Genomic DNA, 17,942 nt, shown 5'->3' with positions numbered 1-17,942 from the left:
AGAGCGCCCCCTGGCGTTCGGATGTGCCTGGATTTCACCGTAATTCATTCAAATTAATTCATTGAGAAAATGCGCATTTGCACGGTTAATCGTTACACCCCTACTTTGACTAATTAGCTGTAAAGCTGAGGCACTGGTAGTTTAGTTATTTGATCTCCACACACAAGTAAAAAAGCTGCAGTCTGTGTCTGTGCAGCCTCTTAAGTAAGGGGTGTCAAACAAGCATGATGATTTATACAGTTTTATTAAATATTAAATTCATATTTTAAAAATCCTTTCAGGCGGGTGTCTTGTTTGTTTTTAATATAAGAGACTTGCGGAAAGCAGCAAAACGCAGAACATTGACTAAACACGGTGCCCAAAAATCTTGGCGTTTTATGGTTACCTCTCCGTTAAAGATCCATTGATTCCAGTAATCCACTTTGTGTTTTCCCGCCCGCTCCGCAGCATGTCTGTGTCCACTCTCTGCCTCGCTGCATTAAAAGGTAGATTCATTACATTATATCAGTTGTTAAACCTCAGAATTTGTAATTTGAAAGTTTGTTTATGTATTTCTTCTGGTATGTATTGCATCTTGAGACAAAACAATGACATGGTTAGTTATGTTTAAAGTAAAGCAGCTCAAACAAGCATTTTAGTCTGGGACTAGGATAAGCCCTTTATGTGAAACTGCCCTATAGTGTATTTAAACTATTACATTACAGAAACATCACAAGATGATATCATCATTATGCAGAATCAGAGTGGGTGGTGAATGGGTTGAGTCAGTCTGATCTAGACATTATATAAATGAAAGAACAGTAAGGAGATCAGATCAAACTACTATCAGGATGAGACTTTACTCATGGCCTATGAGAGAGAAGATCATGAGACTCAATACTGCTTTCCTGACATTAACTCATCATGCATCAAGATAAAACGCTCCACACATGAATACAATATCATGTATGTGTTTTTTTCATTGCTGTCAGTATGGACTGTGTTTCTGAATCTGCTGGTGATCATCTCCATCTCTCACTTCAAGAAGCTTCATACTCCAACCAACATGCTAATTCTCTCTCTGGCTGTGTCTGACCTGTTCATAGGACTTATTGTCATGCCCTTGGAAGCGATTAAGTTGATTGAAACATGTTGGTACTTTGGAGACACTTTCTGTAGACTGTTTATAATAACGACAGGGCTGCTTTTCTCTGCATCTTTAAGTAATTTAGTTTTTATAGCTGTTGACCGTTATGTGGCTGTGTGTCAACCTTTACTGCCCAGGTAAAAAAGTAGTATACTTTAGTGTATTAGAAATATGATTGAAGTACATGTAGTATAAAACAAGTATGCTTCTACTTGTTGTACTTAATTTAAAGAGTATTTAATATGTACTTTTTAAAAGTATACTTCCAAAAAGATATAATTAAGTTCAACTTAACAGTCCAAAAAATAAGTATACTAATTTACCAGTAATTCAATTATCTTTTAAATGTACTTTTTGAAAGTATACTTCAAAAAATATGTAATTAAGTTCAACTTAAGAGTCCAAAAAATAAGTATACTAATTTACCAGTAATTCAATTATCTTTTAAATGTACTTTTTGAAAGTATACTTCAAAAAATATGTAATTAAGTTCAACTTAAGAGTCCAAAAAATAAGTATAATGAATTTACCAGTAATTCAATTATCTTTTAAATGTACTTTTTGAAAGTATACTTAAAAAAAGATGTAATTAAGTTCAACTTAAGAGTCCAAAAAATAAGTATACTAATTTACCAGTAATTAAAATATTTTTTAAATGTACTTTTTGAAAGTGTACTTTGTTGTCAATGTATTTTAAATTGTATAGAAGTTTATTTTTTTTAAGTGTATTAAATTTGACATACTTAGAGTGACAATTCAATATACTTATGGGAAGTATATTTTTTGGAAATTAATTGTTAATTTACTTTTTTAGCATACTAGGATCTCACTTCATTAGAAGTGTGACTTCTGTACACTTTATACAGTACACTATAAAATAAGTGTATTTTTAGTTGCATATCAGAGTACTTTCATAAAATACGTTAGAATAATAAAATGTAGGCTATACACTGCATGAAAAGAGCTGTATCCAGACAAATACGGATGGGAAATCCCTGCTAAACTTTAGGTTTGCCAGATAAATGAGGCAGAGTGCTTGGAAACGTAATACTCAGAAGTAAACTCGTGAAACATCCAGAAACCTTGTGTATATGGATGTATACTGGTGGAAGTTTCTAGGAATCCTCACAGCTGGTTGTAAGGAGTGCTGGTTGTGAGGTGTGAAGGGTTAATGACAGAGTTGCTGTCTCTGTTTTCAAAGCTGGGTGGGGGGTTCAAGGCAGCACATAACATAAAAACATTATATATCTACAAGTGTGTTTACTAAATACATGTATTATTATGCTAATGTAATTTAATTGATAAAGGTTTTTTTTATTTAAGAAAATCTGAGCATCACTCAAAATAACTGTCAACATGTTTGTCAACTAAACATGTTTTGTAAACGTTATACATTTTATAAAAATATTTAATATTTTTATTATTGATAAAGTATAAAGAACAAATCAGTGTGAAAACGCAGATTATAAAAAGTACATAAAGTGCCAGCAGAGGATCCAAAATAATGAAAAAAAAAAACATCCAATGCAACTTGGAAATTGTAGTCAAAATACATCTACAGCAGCATGCTAAAGCAGTACCAACGCCAGGGCAAAAGACTCAAATTCCCAGAATGCACCTGCACCCACCCATTCATTCCCACCAATCAGGATCAACGGCATTTTTCAAACCGCTACTGACTCGTTTTCATGCTAAACAGTACGGCTGAGGTAAGTTTGACTTTCATTCCTTTACATCGCGCAGATCTGTTCCATATTTGTTCCTATTTTGTTCTTCACTGTGATTATTTTTGTCTTTATGCGAGAAGTGTTTTAATTTAAAGCACACACAGGAAACATTAAGAGTAAGTTATACACACTGTACACAGTAACGTTAGGAACTTGAACATGCGGTTTTTCAGTGAGCAAAGTAACATGCAAAATGCCTGATAAACGAATCAATTCGATGTTTAAAACTTTAAAAATAAAACGGCAAGATTACTTGTGTTGGAGATGTTCAGCTAACTGTAGCAAATGGCTCTTTCTGCTATTTTAAACGATAACCTTAGACGATTTCTGTTGTTTAAAAGCTCATTGCTGTAGGTAAGTTCTGATAGATGCTGCTTATTTTGCAAGCCTGTTTTAATAGCTTTATTCTGTTTAGTAACCAAGCCAGCTTCACTTTAAGTTTAAGATAAACTAACGTTAGATGTTGTTGTAAAGAAGCTTGGAGTCAAAATATATTTTAAAGTTGTATGATTGTCTTCTTTTTTAATATTATGTCTATCCATGTTTGTGTTTACAGAGGTCATGTACCATGTGGTCGACCTTGCTGACGCTGAAGAGGTTTCTGTGTAAAAATGATGTAAGTTAAGTTTAATCTTTTAATTTAATATTGTTTTAATTCATGCCCATGTCATGCTGGCTACCAGTCAAATATCGCATACAATTAAAAATACTATTAATCACCAATAAAACCTTAAAAGGCCCAGCACCTTCGTATCTTAGAGAATTAATATCAGAATACAATCCAACACGTACACTGCGGTCGCAAAATTCTGGTCTCTTAATTTTCCCTAGAATATCAAAAGTGTCTAAGCTCTGAAATGATTTGCCAACTGGTATCTGTGAATCAGACACAGTCAATCACTTTAAATCTAAAGGGACACTTCACCCATTTGTATTACAGTTTTTTTCGATTGCTAAACGCCAGTGGGCACAACTGGAGTCACATGTGCAAAACTCTAACTACAGTCTGCACAGCAGCAGTTCATGTGGACCAAACTCTAGTTCGTTTTTCATTGCTTGAACACAGTTTTCAAAACTTTACACACTTATTCCATGACTTTAACCACAACCTGCACAACACTGTGGATTTACAGCACTTTGTTCAAATGCTAACACACTGCTGTCAAAACTGTGAATCACACATTCAAAACACAATTGATTTCAGCCTTGTGCCTTTCAAACACTGCTGATTGCAATTTCCTATAAATATAAATTCCAATGTCATATATATATTTCATTTATATATAATATTACCTTTCATGTACTTTAAGTTTCTACCTTTTTTCTCATTACTGTAATTCCGTAAATTACTACAGACAACTGAAGCAAACTGCTAATTTTCATTTACCCTAAAAAATTATGATGTTCTAAAAAAAATATTGTGATGAATCAATAAATAAATCATTCTTTAAAGAAAACATTACTTGGTGTGACATCACTGAAATTGTTAAAACTGTAAAGATATAAAGTTAGTATTTTGTGTATTGGTGTTTGATGTTAGTGTTTTTCCTCTCAGTGTGTTGTGAGTGACAGTGTGTGTTATCTCAGTGAGGGTTGTGTTTAGTGTTTGGCTGCACGGAGCTGTTTTGAGCCATATGTTAAGAGTTGTGCTCAGGTGACTTTTGGTAGTGCAGACTGTAGTTAGAGTTTTGCACATGTAGCTCCAGTTGTGCCCACTGGCGTTTAGCAATCGAAAAAAACTGTAAGCTTTGTATCTTTAGAACCCCAGTCATGTTTTTGAATGGTCATGCATCATTTCCTGAGACAGGAGAAATACAGATTTCAGTGTTGCACTTCCTTCTTTCAATGATGTAAAAAACTATAATTTTGCATCATTGAAAGAAGGAAGTCCAATATCTTTGTTGAGGTGGTGAGACTACAAACACCCCTTTTTTAGTCAAATAGGCACCAAATTCGAAATGTATGTTACATTTCCACTACAAATATGAGACACTTTCAATAAAGATTAATGTTTCTACAGGTGAAATGCTCCATTAAAGGATAATTCTGGTATTTAACACTTTGAGTCTTATTTCTGGTTTGTTTTGGATGAATTACAGTGATGGACACTGTAATTTTGACAATGGGTCGTGTCTTTTTTTGACTCGTTTAGAAGCGTCTCTTCACTGCTTCAGAGTGGAAGTCAAGGGTCATGCACAAACATGTCATTAAAACAACACTTAACCTTCATTTTCAAAACTGTCCCTTACGAATATTAACCATGGTTTTATTGTGGTAAAAGTGTAGTAACCATGTTTTTTTTGGTCAATTGATTACTATGAGCAAAACCATGGTTTTACTACACTAACCATGGTTTAACTATGGTTTTTGAAAACCATGGTTGTCAAAACCATTGTTATTTTGTGGTAGCTTTGGTTTTACTACAGTAACCATGGTTTTTTTGGTCTTAACTGTAGTAAAACCATGGTTAATTTTCGTAAGGGGTGCTACTCACCGAGTGGTTCTTGGTGTTCGTTGATGATTAAAAACAAGTAGTGTAGCGAAATACAGTTTCTGTGGTGTTTTATTTGGCATTTTGTAAAATTCCATTGACTTCTCTTGGAAGACTCATTGCTCGCTGATATATCACTCTGCCGCCGGAAATGGAAAAGGGTCTGTTTACATCTGGTTGTAGTTTTTTCGCTCGGTTTCTCTCAAAAGGCTAGCATGAGCAGAGCAACTGTGCCCTCGGAGTAGGGCACAAATTTTTCCCATATTTGATGGCTCAGTGACCAGCCTTAGGTTTGAATTTGAGCTCGATTGTGACTGTCTATACGCTAGACACCAAGTTCCGTTCAGCATCCTTGTTAGGCAAAGTGGTTGTCGCCATCAAGTGGTCAAGAGTGTGCTAACGCTTCAGACTCAAATATAGAGCGGAAGTATATACGTGGTTGTGAGGTGTCTGAAAAAATAGATCCACTATAGCAAATAACACGGATTGAAATCATACATTGCTCTGATATATTTGTTTTTAATCATCAACGAACACCACAAACCACTCTGTGAGTAGCACAGTTTTGAAAATGAACGTTAAGTGTTGTTTTAATGACATGTTTGTGCATGGCCCTTGACTTCCATTCTGAAGCAGTCAAGAGACGCTTCTAAACAAGTTAAAAAGTCAAGACACGACCCATTGTCAAAATTTCAGTGACCATCACTGTAGTTCATCCAAAACAAACCAGAAATGAGACTCAAAGTGTTTAATACCGGAATTATTCTTTAAGACTTTTTTTCTTTAACAAAGCATTCACATAATTTGTCTAGTAAATTATACTTATCTTGCAAAAGTTAGCTTGTACGGAACAAAGCATTCACATAACTCGTCTGGGTAATTTACTAATGCCGCAATAGCTAGCCTGTCTGGAACCGAGCAGATATTAAAACACAACACTGTGTGACACTGCATTACATGTGAATGGCCCCTACGCTAATAGGATTTTGTTTCTCTCTCCCTGTCTCGTCCTCAAACCCGAGGACATTGAGACAAACAGACCAGTTCTGGCTGCCGTGGAGGTCAACACACCACTGATCTACTGGCTGCCCTTCAACGTGATGCCCAGCCGATGCCTGACCACCGACGGAACTAGGGCTGCACGATAAGTCGCATGTGTTTGTCAGGCGCATCTCCTCAGTAATGCCGGTTCCTTGATTAGTATTAAATCGCCATCAGCTGTTTTCAGATGTAGCAGCTTTAACTACACAGAGCCGTAGTTCACTGACAATCGGGGCAATTTCGCATTAATTATCGCGGACGTATCGGCTGCGATATGTATGCGATATGGCCCAGCTTGTCAGGGAACTACGGCTCTGTAGTTAAAGCTGCTCCATCTGAAAACAGCTGATGGCGATTTAATACTAATCAAGGAACCGGCATTACTGAGGAGATGCGCCTGACAAACACATGCGATTTATCGTGCAGCCCTAGACGGAACCCGTTAAATCTCCTTATCCGTTTACATCCCATATATATATATGTGTATATCTTTTCCTCCTAGGACTTTTTGTTCCTCCCTGAGGTTTTTCTCCTAGGGTTTTTTTAACCCCGGGGAGTCAAGCAACATTGGCTTAACTTAGCACCCTCTTGTATACGAGACATTATTAATTTGCTCACTTGTAAAGTTTATTCATAGCCGCTGTATTTTGCTACTTATATTGTCTGTCGATTTTTCTGTTTCCCCTGCTTCTTTTAATGTAAAGCTGCTTTGAAACAACTACAAATTGTGAAAAGCGCTATATAAATAAAATTGAAATTGAAATGTCTCTTTCCTGTTTTACAGATGCAGTGAGGGAGTGATTCCCCAACATCGAGGTGGCAGAGATCCGGGACCTTCCACGGAGGAAGTGCAACAATGCCAGTTACAAGGCCTCCAGTAGTTCAAATCAGAGCTAGATGTCCATATAGTACAAGTTGTTCGCAATTGTTCTCTTCCCGGCATTTCAAAGAAAGTCGACTGTTTAAGGTTCCCCATTTTGCCAATATCTGTTTTGTGTGTTACTTTTGTGTCATTAATAAAGATCCTTTTTTGAAATGCAGTTTGTAATCTGTTTGTGTGCATTTGAACTGAATTGTTATATTATACACTTGTAGTGTAACAGCAATATTCATGCTTAAGTATAACAAAATGGGGATAAAAGTACAAATTAAATATACTTAAAATATAAAAAATACACTATAATAATATTGCACTGAAAGTACGTGTCTATGATGTTTAGGTTATAATTGAAATTCACTTTAAAAACATTATTATTGTCATAGTGGGACACTTTAAAAGCACTAAAAATAGTTAGGAAGTGCATTTGTAGAGCACTTGAAATATTACAGAGGCATACTAAATTAACATAGTTTATACTAATTATAAGTATGATAGCAGTATGCACAAAATGTACTTAAACACAACTATAATTTGTGCTGCAATGGCTTTTTAAGTGTATTTCCATTAAAATTGCAATACAATGCAATTGTACTGTAAGTGTGCTTAATTACTCATAAATCTTGATTTTCAGGAGTGTATTTTAGTGCACTTGAAGTTTAAAAAAAGTTGTTCCATTTTAGCATACTATTTACACTTGAAGTGTAATCAAATAGGTGTTAAGTTGAAGTTAATACATAATTGAGTACACTTAACTATACTTGGATTTGACGAAAATAGTACAAAATCTAGAAAATATACTTAGTACACTTTTTTAAAGTATATTTTTAATAGAATTTTTTTTCACCTGGGTGTACCCACAGAAAATTACAATGACTAGAACAATAATTATTATCTGTATTTCCTGGTTATACTCTTCAGTGTATAACATTGCAATTGGTATGAGTATCTCACATAGAAAATACACATGTTATGGAGAATGTGTAATTATCATTACTTTTGCCTGGACAACCGCTGACATGTTCCTGTCTTTACTGTTTCCTTGTACCTTCATTATAACTTTATATTTGAGAATCTTCTATGTCGCACATCAGCAAGTGAAAGTTATAAACTCTCTGATGAGGAGTGGAAAACATCTAACAGAAGGTTCAGTGAGAAGGAAATCTGAGAGCAAAGCCGCTCTGACATTAGGAATCATTGTGACGGTTTATCTGTTTTCCTGGATTCCCTATTACAGCTTAACCCTAACACCAAACACAAGCATGACTTCTGCTACAGCCTATATTTTGTTATGGATGTTGTATATTAATTCAGGTCTGAATCCTCTCATCTATGCTATATTTTACCCCTGGTTTAGAATGTCAGTTAAACACATCCTAAATCTATCCAAAATATTTAAGACAGCATAATTTTTATTGGTCTTGTCTTTATAATAGTTACGGTTTTGGATTTACTGACATTGTTCTCTCATGAACTGGTTAATGGGTTACAACACAAGATATTATATCAAAAACTAAGAATATGTTTAAAAAAAAGCTAAGTGTTTTTACATAAAATCTGTGTTATATGTTTTTTCATGTGGTACATGTGGTCTAAGTTGTTCTTACATTTTTGCATACATTTAAAATAAATTGTATTATGAAAGTTTTAGATGATTCATGATTTGTTAGGTAAAACACCCGTAGCACATTTCACAAACAAATTTGAATACAAGACAATAAGCCTAAAGCAGGGGCAAGTGAAAGCAATGTCATACTGCTGTCAGTAAAATAAATTATCTTAAAGGGGAAGTCCAATCTAGACATTTTAGCCTGTTTATCACGGGTAATTTATGTCCACTTTGCATTATACATGAGGAAAAATAAATAAATTTGCACGATTTCGATTATTAGATTGATAGTGTGTTGAAGCGGAATTTTCGTAACGGTCTTTAATGGACACAATTAACCAGAATGCACTGCGCGAAACTGATTCATTAGCTCCACCCACTAACCACTGTTCGATGCAGTCGTCAGGTTTGTTTGACTTCATGCGGCGCCGCAGGAACCGACAGCTGGATGATGTCAAGCTTCCGCGAAAGGGATTTAAAAGCAAACTCCTCCGTATGATTTCGCGAATCGCTCTCGCGGTACTTTGACGTCATCCCGCTGTCGATTCTTGCAACGCCACATGAAGTTGAACAAGCCTAATAACTTCTTTTACCGCTCAACTAGCTCTCAAATCAATTCAAGTCAACTTGAAGTTAGCCGGCAGACGAGCCCATCCAAAGAGTAACTCCGCTTTAACCGTCTCTGAGGGGGAAATCACCAAAGCCCTCGATAAAAGATGACTAGAACCTGTGCAGTATGTGGATGTAAGGACAACAAATTCAGGCCACCGGGAGTTTTTATTGTTGACATCAACGCGACCCTCAGCTGACCCACCACTACACTACTTTGAATATGCAGCCAGCACTTTCGTCAGGAAGATTTTGAGTACTGTTTTCAGCCCAGTTTTTCCGCGGACTCAGGTAATGTAAAATTGTTAAAATATCTAAAACATCATTTGGCTTAGTTGTTGCTTGTTTTGTGTAACTACGGTAAACATACTACGTAGAAAGATATTATCATGTTGTTGTTATTATAAACACGAGCAAAGCAAGCTAACGTTAGCTCCTGTGCAGCTGTCAATCAAAAACGTTATCATCTACTGTCAATCATCTCGCCTCAAGACCCGCCTCCATTTAGAACATTCAGAATTAATGTAGTCGTGCATTTTTCTTCCGGTGATTTGATGACGCGTCAACTCACCGTTACTGTAGCAGTTAAAAGCTTTAATTTTTTATATGGAGTTAGTACATTTGATGGCAGCACAATCAACTACATATATGGCATGAAATATAGTGTTGGAGCATAATGTTGTTTTAGGGTGGACTTCCGCTTTAAAGTAATCTTTTTTATTCCTGCTGTATGAAATGATCCAGAAACAATCTATTTTTAAAGGGGTCATAGCATGAAAATCTGACTTTTTCCATGTTTAAGTGCTATAATTGAGTTCCCAGTGCTTCCATCAACCTAGAAAACGTCAAAAAAGATCAACCCAGTAACTTAGTTTTGGAAAACCATTCTCAGCAAGCATGTGAAAAAATAGGTCATTGAAATCTGGCTCCTATCTAGATCATTTAAAAAGCACTGGAGACATTTTAAAATATATGCAGAAAACTTACAGTATTTAGATTTAAAAAATGTTTTTGTTTTACACAAAGCAGAACACGAACCACATTTTCATTAGACGCATGCATGTTGACAAGCCTGTAACCATAGTTAACTATCAGCCTGTGCTTACTTACAGTATCAGTTTGGCTACCGGCTAAACTTATCTCGGAAACAAATACTTTGCTGAAAATGAAATGTTTTACTTTGCTAAAGACTAGGGGAGATGCCAAGCATGGATCCCTGCTTTGTGGAGAAGTCTGGCAGCCACCCTGCTGAAAAAACCAGCATCAAACCAGCATGGACCAGCATGGGTATTATGCTGGTCTATGCTGGTTTAGCTGGTGGTCACTAGCACACCAGCACCAAAACACAACATATGCTGGTCTTGCTGGTATGCTGTTTTTTTCAGCAGGGCAGGCAAAGACTTAGCTTAAATTGTATGCATTTATTTTACACAATAAAATTAGTTCAGTATAGTAGTTCATAGTAATTTACTATTAAATGTGATAAATGTATCCCCAAACTGAAAGTAAACTTCTACCTCAGATGCACACACATGCACGCGCACACACAACCACAAACAAACACATGCGCGCACACAGGCATATATGCAAACCTATCGATCGCAAAATACACTGAAAATATGAATCGCTTTCCCTCACTAACCTACTGTTTTGCTTTAGAAGATATATATGAACCTATAGAACATTTTCAAGATGTAAACAACACTGGCCCAGAAGCACTTCCTGTTGTTTTTACATTTTTTAGTTCACATTTATTTTACATTTTGATCAGTTTTAAATATTCTTTTGGTTGTATTTTGTTCTAATATTAATATTAATATTTATCTAATATTAATATTTTGTTCAGTGTTAAAAAACTGAAACCTGAAGTGCTTCTGGACCAGCGTTGTTTACATCTTGCAAAAATAGACTATTGGAGTCTATGGCTTCCTTTCACTGATGATGGGCTTTAAACAGACAACCACCACTTAGTGCCTTTACAAAGAGAAGCCAGAATATTCAGTAAAATGCTACATATGTAAGGCATAAGAAACTCAGACATATATACATAGAATGGCAAAGCTAAGCAAAGTATAGGCTAATTTTAATTTTTGGATAAACTATTCTTTTAACTACATGTTTCATATGAACAACAAGTCACTTACTTACTCTAAGCCTCAAAAATATACTTTTAACCTTGTTTCAGGAAAGGAAACGCATTACAAAAAATATCAAAAGATTAAATCATTATGCAGCATCAGAGTGGGTGGTGAATGGGTTGAGTCAGTCTGATTCAGATAATTTATAAATGAAAGAACAAGTAAGGAGATCAGATCAAACTGTAAACAGGAGGAGACTTTACTCATGGCCTATGAGACAGAAGATCATGAGACTCAATACTGCTTTCCTGCCATTAACTCATCATGCATCAAGACAAAACGCTCCACACATGAATACAATATCATGTATGTGTTTTTTTCAGTGCTGTCAGTATGGACTGTGTTTCTGAATCTGCTGGTGATCATCTCCATCTCTCACTTCAAGAAGCTTCACACTCCAACCAACATGCTCATTCTCTCTCTGGCTGTGGCCGACCTGCTCGTAGGACTTATTATCATGCCCTTGGAGGGGATTAGGTTGATTGAAACATGTTGGTTCTTTGGAGACACTATCTGTAGACTGTTTATAATAATCATGGGATTGCTCCTCTCAGCATCTCTAAGTAATTTAGTTTTAATAGCTGTTGACCGTTATGTTGCTGTGTGTCAACCTCTGCTGTACCCACAGAAAATAACAATGACTAGAACAATAACTATTATCTGTGTTTCCTGGTTCTGCTCTTCAGCTTATAGCATTTCAGTTATTATAACTACCTCACAAAGAAAATACACATGTTATGGAGAATGTACATTTATCATTACTTTTGTCTGGAAAATCACTGACCTGTTCCTGTCTTTCCTGTTTCCTTGTACCATCATTATAACTTTATATTTGAGAATCTTCTATGTCGCACATCAGCAAGTGAAAGTTATAAACTCTCTGATGAGGAGTGGAAAACATCTAACAGAAGGTTCAGTGAGGAGGAAATCTGAGAGCAAAGCCGCTCTGACATTAGGAATCATTGTGACGGTTTATCTGTTTTGCTGGATTCCCTTTTACAGCTTATCTCTAACACCAAACACAAGAATGACTTCTGTTATAGCTTATTTTATTTCATGGATGGTGTATATTAATTCAGCTCTGAATCCTCTCATCTATGCTATATTTTACCCCTGGTTTAAAACATCAGTTAAATATATCCTAAACCTACCCAAACTATTTAAGCCATCTTAACTTCTACTGGTATTGGTCATTATAATAATAACTACGGTTCTGGATTTAAACAGTTTTTTTTAAAGAACTGGTCAACTGGGTTCAACACAAGATATTACATCAAAATCCTGAGATATGTTTTTAAAAAAGGCTATATTTTGCAGATTTTAGAGTGGTTTTCCATAAATCTAAAAAAACCCATCAGGGTGCACAGGTCTCCTCGCGGACAAACTAAAAAGGGCATACAACAAAAACATCAAATAACAATCAAATGTATTTTTTACAGAATGTAAATGCAATTATTTATTTAAAAAATCATCTATATTTAAAGCATTACCAGTGTGTCTGTTGTATTTTTAAAAATTTGGAAAATTTGGAAAAATTTAATAAATATTACTCCAAAATATTTTTCCAAACATGCACACCTTTGAACCAAAAGCCAAGAGGTATGTTGTTTTGTGATGTGCTTTTATGACGACCATGCATGATTTTTTTCTTAATGACTGCAACTGATGGTCATATTTAATTAAACACTACTGTCACTATAAGTTTTACTGAATACAAAAAAAAGGTCAAATACAAACACTTCTCTGATGACCTCTCTAACGACATTTGTTTTGTGAAGTACAATGGTTTCCTCTAATTAGTAAACAACAAGAATCAGGCTGCACTTGCGAGATCTTTGAGGTTTTTAAGGTTGAGGTTTTTAGCTAAATTATACACATAACTACTTACATTATGTTAAAACCTAATACTGAACTGCACTCATACAGCATTTATTCGTTATTATTACTTTCAAACCTTCATGTAAAGCATTGCCATGAAACCAAACATATAAATTCTTACAATTAAGAGTTGGACATGGTCTTATATTTCAAATCACTAGATGAATTTCTCCAAACTAATATTTGAACTAGAATCCCCCCCATGGATGCAGCATATAGGTGTTAACATGACCCACCCTAAAGCCCTGCACACATTTTGAATAGAAAAAAAACACTGTTATTAACAACTGAGCCTACTTTACCTTTGTTTCTGAAAGGCAAATGCTGTTCAAAAGCTAATTTTATATGGTATATAATTTCTTGATGGTAAAGACTTTACCCTAAGGGAAGTTACTCAAATCGAAATCCTGCTTCATTACCCTCATGAAAGAACGCCTTGTAAAGAGTGATTTTGTAAGGATAAAATCATATTTTCTTTCATCTCGAGATATTTTGCTTGCTCTTTAGTACCTCAACAATACATATTAGTATCTCAAAGGTACATATTGGTACTAAATGTTTACATATCTGTACCTAATGGTTCATACAATTACCTTTTTAAAGGGTGCTGCCCCCTGACAGCTAGGGTACATATTTTGACTTTTTTTCTAACAATGTAGGTGTCAGGAAAAACTTCGGAGTCAAATGCAAGTTTAACAGAGTTTATTTAGAAAAATAGAGAATAAGAGAGTTGGAGTGCAAAGTCACTGGTAATATCCACACACGGCATACACCATCGACTCACTCTAGATGAAATCACTACTGTTGGCATGAAGCACGTCCAACAGTAGGAGAGAGTGAGTCGGCGCTACAAGATAGTCCAATACTGATCTGAAGAGAGAGAGAGCCACCCACGCTCTCCGTCGAGAACACCAACACTGTCACCACACGCGACAGAGGGATGATGCACGCCGCCCTGAAGGCGGATGACGGCCGGAGATGGAAGGTGGAAAATCCAATGCTCTCAGACGGAGTAATCCACTGTGGAATCCTGATGTAGATGACGCCACCCGGAAGTAACTGGTATACCGCCTAATAACGAAGCGAACCAGCTGTTCCGAGAGACAACAGTCAATAGAGTCAATGTAATCCACAATGGTGAAATAGTGTAATCCACTCACAAGTGATGATACGAGCCGATGGAAAGCAGAGACAGCTGGTGTACCACCTAATAACGAAGCGAACCAGCTGTTCCGAGAGATAAACAAAGTCAATGAGTTCCAGTAATCCACAAGCGAGCGGTTTGGGCGAAAACGAGCCTCCGGATGCCGTAATCCAAACCTGGGGTAACTAGAGAAGGAAAACAAAGAAGCGTCCGACAAGACAAGGCAGAACAGCAAGACTGTGATAAAACAAATGAGCGCGCAACGAGAGACAGGACTACGTGCAATATAAAGGAAAAGATAAACGAGGCACCACCGGTGAACAATTATCGAAACAAGAGGGCGGAGTTAGTGAACACACGAGGAACCGGCACCACAGGTAAACAACACACACACACATACCCCACACACAGCCATCGATCACCCAGCAGTCATGACAGTAGGTCCTTAAGGTATGGTAATCTACCCAAAATCATATTCTGTTTTGTATTCCTGTAAAGGTATCAAACGGAAACTTAGGGTACAGAAAGGTACAGTTTTGTACCTTTATTTCTGACAGTGTGGTTTGACAACCATGGTTATCAAAAACCATAGTTAAACCATGGTTAGTGTAGTAAACCATAGTTTGGCTTATAGTAATCAATACATCAAAAAACAAAAAAAACATTTTCCATGTTATGACCTTTGTGCCTGCTTTATTGGATTACTCTTTTGGATTACCCTTTTGTGTTGTTTGCCTAGCCGTTATTAATAAACTTCTGCATTTGGATTCTATTCTACGTCTTGCTCTTTACAGAATACTTCCGCACAAACTGGAATCCAGCTGAAATTTGATGCATCAGGAGCATGGATCCAGGAGTTTTATTACTACAGTTACTCCAAGGTAATTATCATGCCTGGTCAGCCAGAGTCTCCACATGTTGTGACTGCTCAGCCAGAGTCTCCACATGTTGTGACTGCTCAGCCAGAGTCTCCACATGTCCTGACTGGTCAGCCGGAGTCTCCACATGTCCTGACTGCTCAGCCAGAGTCTCCACATGTCCTGACTGCTCAGCCAGAGTCTCCACATGTCCTGACTGCTCAGCCAGAGTCTCCACATGTCCGACTGCTCAGCCAGAGTCTCCACATGTCCTGACTGCTCAGCCAGAGTCTCCACATGTCCTGACTGCTCAGCCAGAGTCTCCACATGTTGTGACTGCTCAGCCATAGTCTCCACATGTCCTAACTGCTCAGACAGAGTCTCCTCATGTCATACATTGTGATTGATCAGCCAGAGTCAGAAATCTGTCTCCTGTGTGCAGTGCTACTGGTGATGGCTACAGATTTGTGATGTGTTTGGGCCACACACTGCACTACAGTTCTTACCGAGTTCACTGCAGCCCATGAACCTGAGTCTCCTGAGTCACCCGCCACATCTAAACTTGTTCTCAAGATGGCTGTCACCACGCCTGAACCAGTTCTCAAGATGGCCGCTGCCATGCCTGAAGCCACAGCCAAAATGGCCACCACAATGCCTAAAGACAGAGCCAAGATGACCGCCGGCATGCCTGAAACCACAGCCGAGATGCCCCCCCAAGCTTAGGTGGGCTGCCTGAACTGAAATGTGCTACGGGAAACCCTGGGCTGCTTGTGTAGCTTCTATGTTTTCTCTAATAACCATAATTTGTAAGTGAAGAACTTCTAGAAGTCATTACTATGTTATCACCATCATCACTCCTTTACGTTAAACTTTGCTTATATTTAGCATGAGGGTTACAACTAATCAACTGTGTTATTAAGTCAGAATGCATGAAATAGCATTACCCCCCAGTTCAATGATGCAGTTCACCTGCTGCCTATTTATACCCATTTATTTTTTTTACCTATTTATGTTATGGCAGGGCGGCATGACTGCATGACAACATTCATTGGCTTTTTTGATACACTCGAAGTGGATTGGTCCCTCTAACCGAGTTCCCAATACGTCAGTCGTTAATGGGACGTCTCCGTTCCCTTCCTTCAGAAAACGAGGGTTACTGTCAGGAATCATGAGGCATAGAACCCAATTGTAGACATTTCACACACAAAACTTTATTGACAATAACATAAAAGCCAACGAGGGGGCAAAATAACAAACAAACTCAGGAAACATTACAACACGACAGGCCATAGAAGCCAAACAAACTAGCACAGGACAGCAAACACAAGGTCACTATATAGTAGGGGGTCACGATTCTCCAAATCCTCGATTCGATTACATTTTCGATTCTAAGGTCACGATTCGATCCGATTCTCGATTTTTACTTTTTTTTTTTTTTGAAGACAAAAATGATATGCCATTATTTATTATTATTATTATTATTATTATAGTTTAACATTAACATGCACATTGCACAACTCGCATGGGGGTTTGTGGGCTTCACTTAACGCGAGAGCTTGTAGAGAGAGGATTCCTTCTTGCACCCACATGGACTTAATGCACATGGACTTAATGCGCGTGTCTTGGACTCATAGCATCTGAAATAAATCCAGCATCATAAGCAGCTGCGCATCTCTCTGTCTCACATGCACGTGCACGCGCTCTCGCATCTGTCCGAAGTCTAAACATAAACTAAAGTAGTAATCCTTATGTATTTGTTCAGTTTAATGCGTTTCATGCGAGCTGAGGCAAACTATCCCTTTTCTTTAAAATATAACCCACTGCATCTTTGCGCCTCCCTCACTCTCGCGCACGTGCAGAGAGCTGCGCTCTGTCCAAAGTCAGATCACTAGGTAGTAATCCTGTTTATGATATGCATTTCAAGGAGTTGTAGCATCCCTCGTGTTTAAAATATGATCGCTTTCCGCTGGACAGATGTTTTTAAAGGCATCTCTGAGAGTTTTTTTCCCTCGCTTGACAAGCCGACCGGACGTGACATGGGGGCGTGGCAGCATCGACAATACCATTTTTTAATTTGAAGTTCGAAGCTGTGACTTAATTTCGATCGATTTCGATTTAAAATCGAAATCGTGACACCCTTACTAAATAGGGGAGCAAATAATGAGGAATGAATGAAACAGTAATATGATAATTTACAAAGAGACGTGGGGACAGATTCAAGAGACGAGACGAGGAAGCACACAGCACAAACAAAGGCCATGTGCTACCACATAAAACACATGGGGCTGTCATGATCCTGCCACAAAGAGCAAAAACTATGATAAGAAGGCATCCCACACACAACCTACAAGACAAGACAAAATGAAAGATCAAGGACACAATGCATTTAACAAATCAGGGGCAAGGATAATTACAACACAATGAGTCAGGGGCAACAATAAAGAC

At 37.2% G+C, this 17,942-nt stretch overlaps 1 protein-coding gene and 1 pseudogene across 1 annotated transcript; both read left to right on the top strand.

Annotated features, from left to right (window-relative positions):
* The first annotated feature begins 789 nt into the window (after positions 1-789).
* LOC135743608 (trace amine-associated receptor 13c-like) lies at positions 790-8,671 on the top strand (annotated as a pseudogene).
* A 3,118-nt stretch (positions 8,672-11,789) lies between these two features.
* On the top strand, positions 11,790-12,792 carry LOC135738979 (trace amine-associated receptor 13c-like). The gene has a single exon (XM_065257211.1). It carries the CDS (start codon positions 11,824-11,826, stop codon positions 12,790-12,792), a length of 969 nt encoding a protein of 322 aa, XP_065113283.1. The 5' UTR covers positions 11,790-11,823.
* The last annotated feature ends 5,150 nt before the right edge of the window (positions 12,793-17,942 follow it).

This window comes from Paramisgurnus dabryanus, chromosome 10 (genome assembly GCF_030506205.2).
Source record: "Paramisgurnus dabryanus chromosome 10, PD_genome_1.1, whole genome shotgun sequence".
NCBI classification, from domain to species: domain Eukaryota; kingdom Metazoa; phylum Chordata; class Actinopteri; order Cypriniformes; family Cobitidae; genus Paramisgurnus; species Paramisgurnus dabryanus.
The sequence above is the reverse complement of the archived record's forward strand: the minus strand, read 5'-3'. Positions and strand labels throughout refer to the sequence as shown.

Coding starts and splice junctions, on each gene's coding strand:
- LOC135738979 (XM_065257211.1), top strand. CDS start 11,824: ATGGCCTATGAGACAGAAGATCATGAGACTCAATACTGCTTTCCTGCC.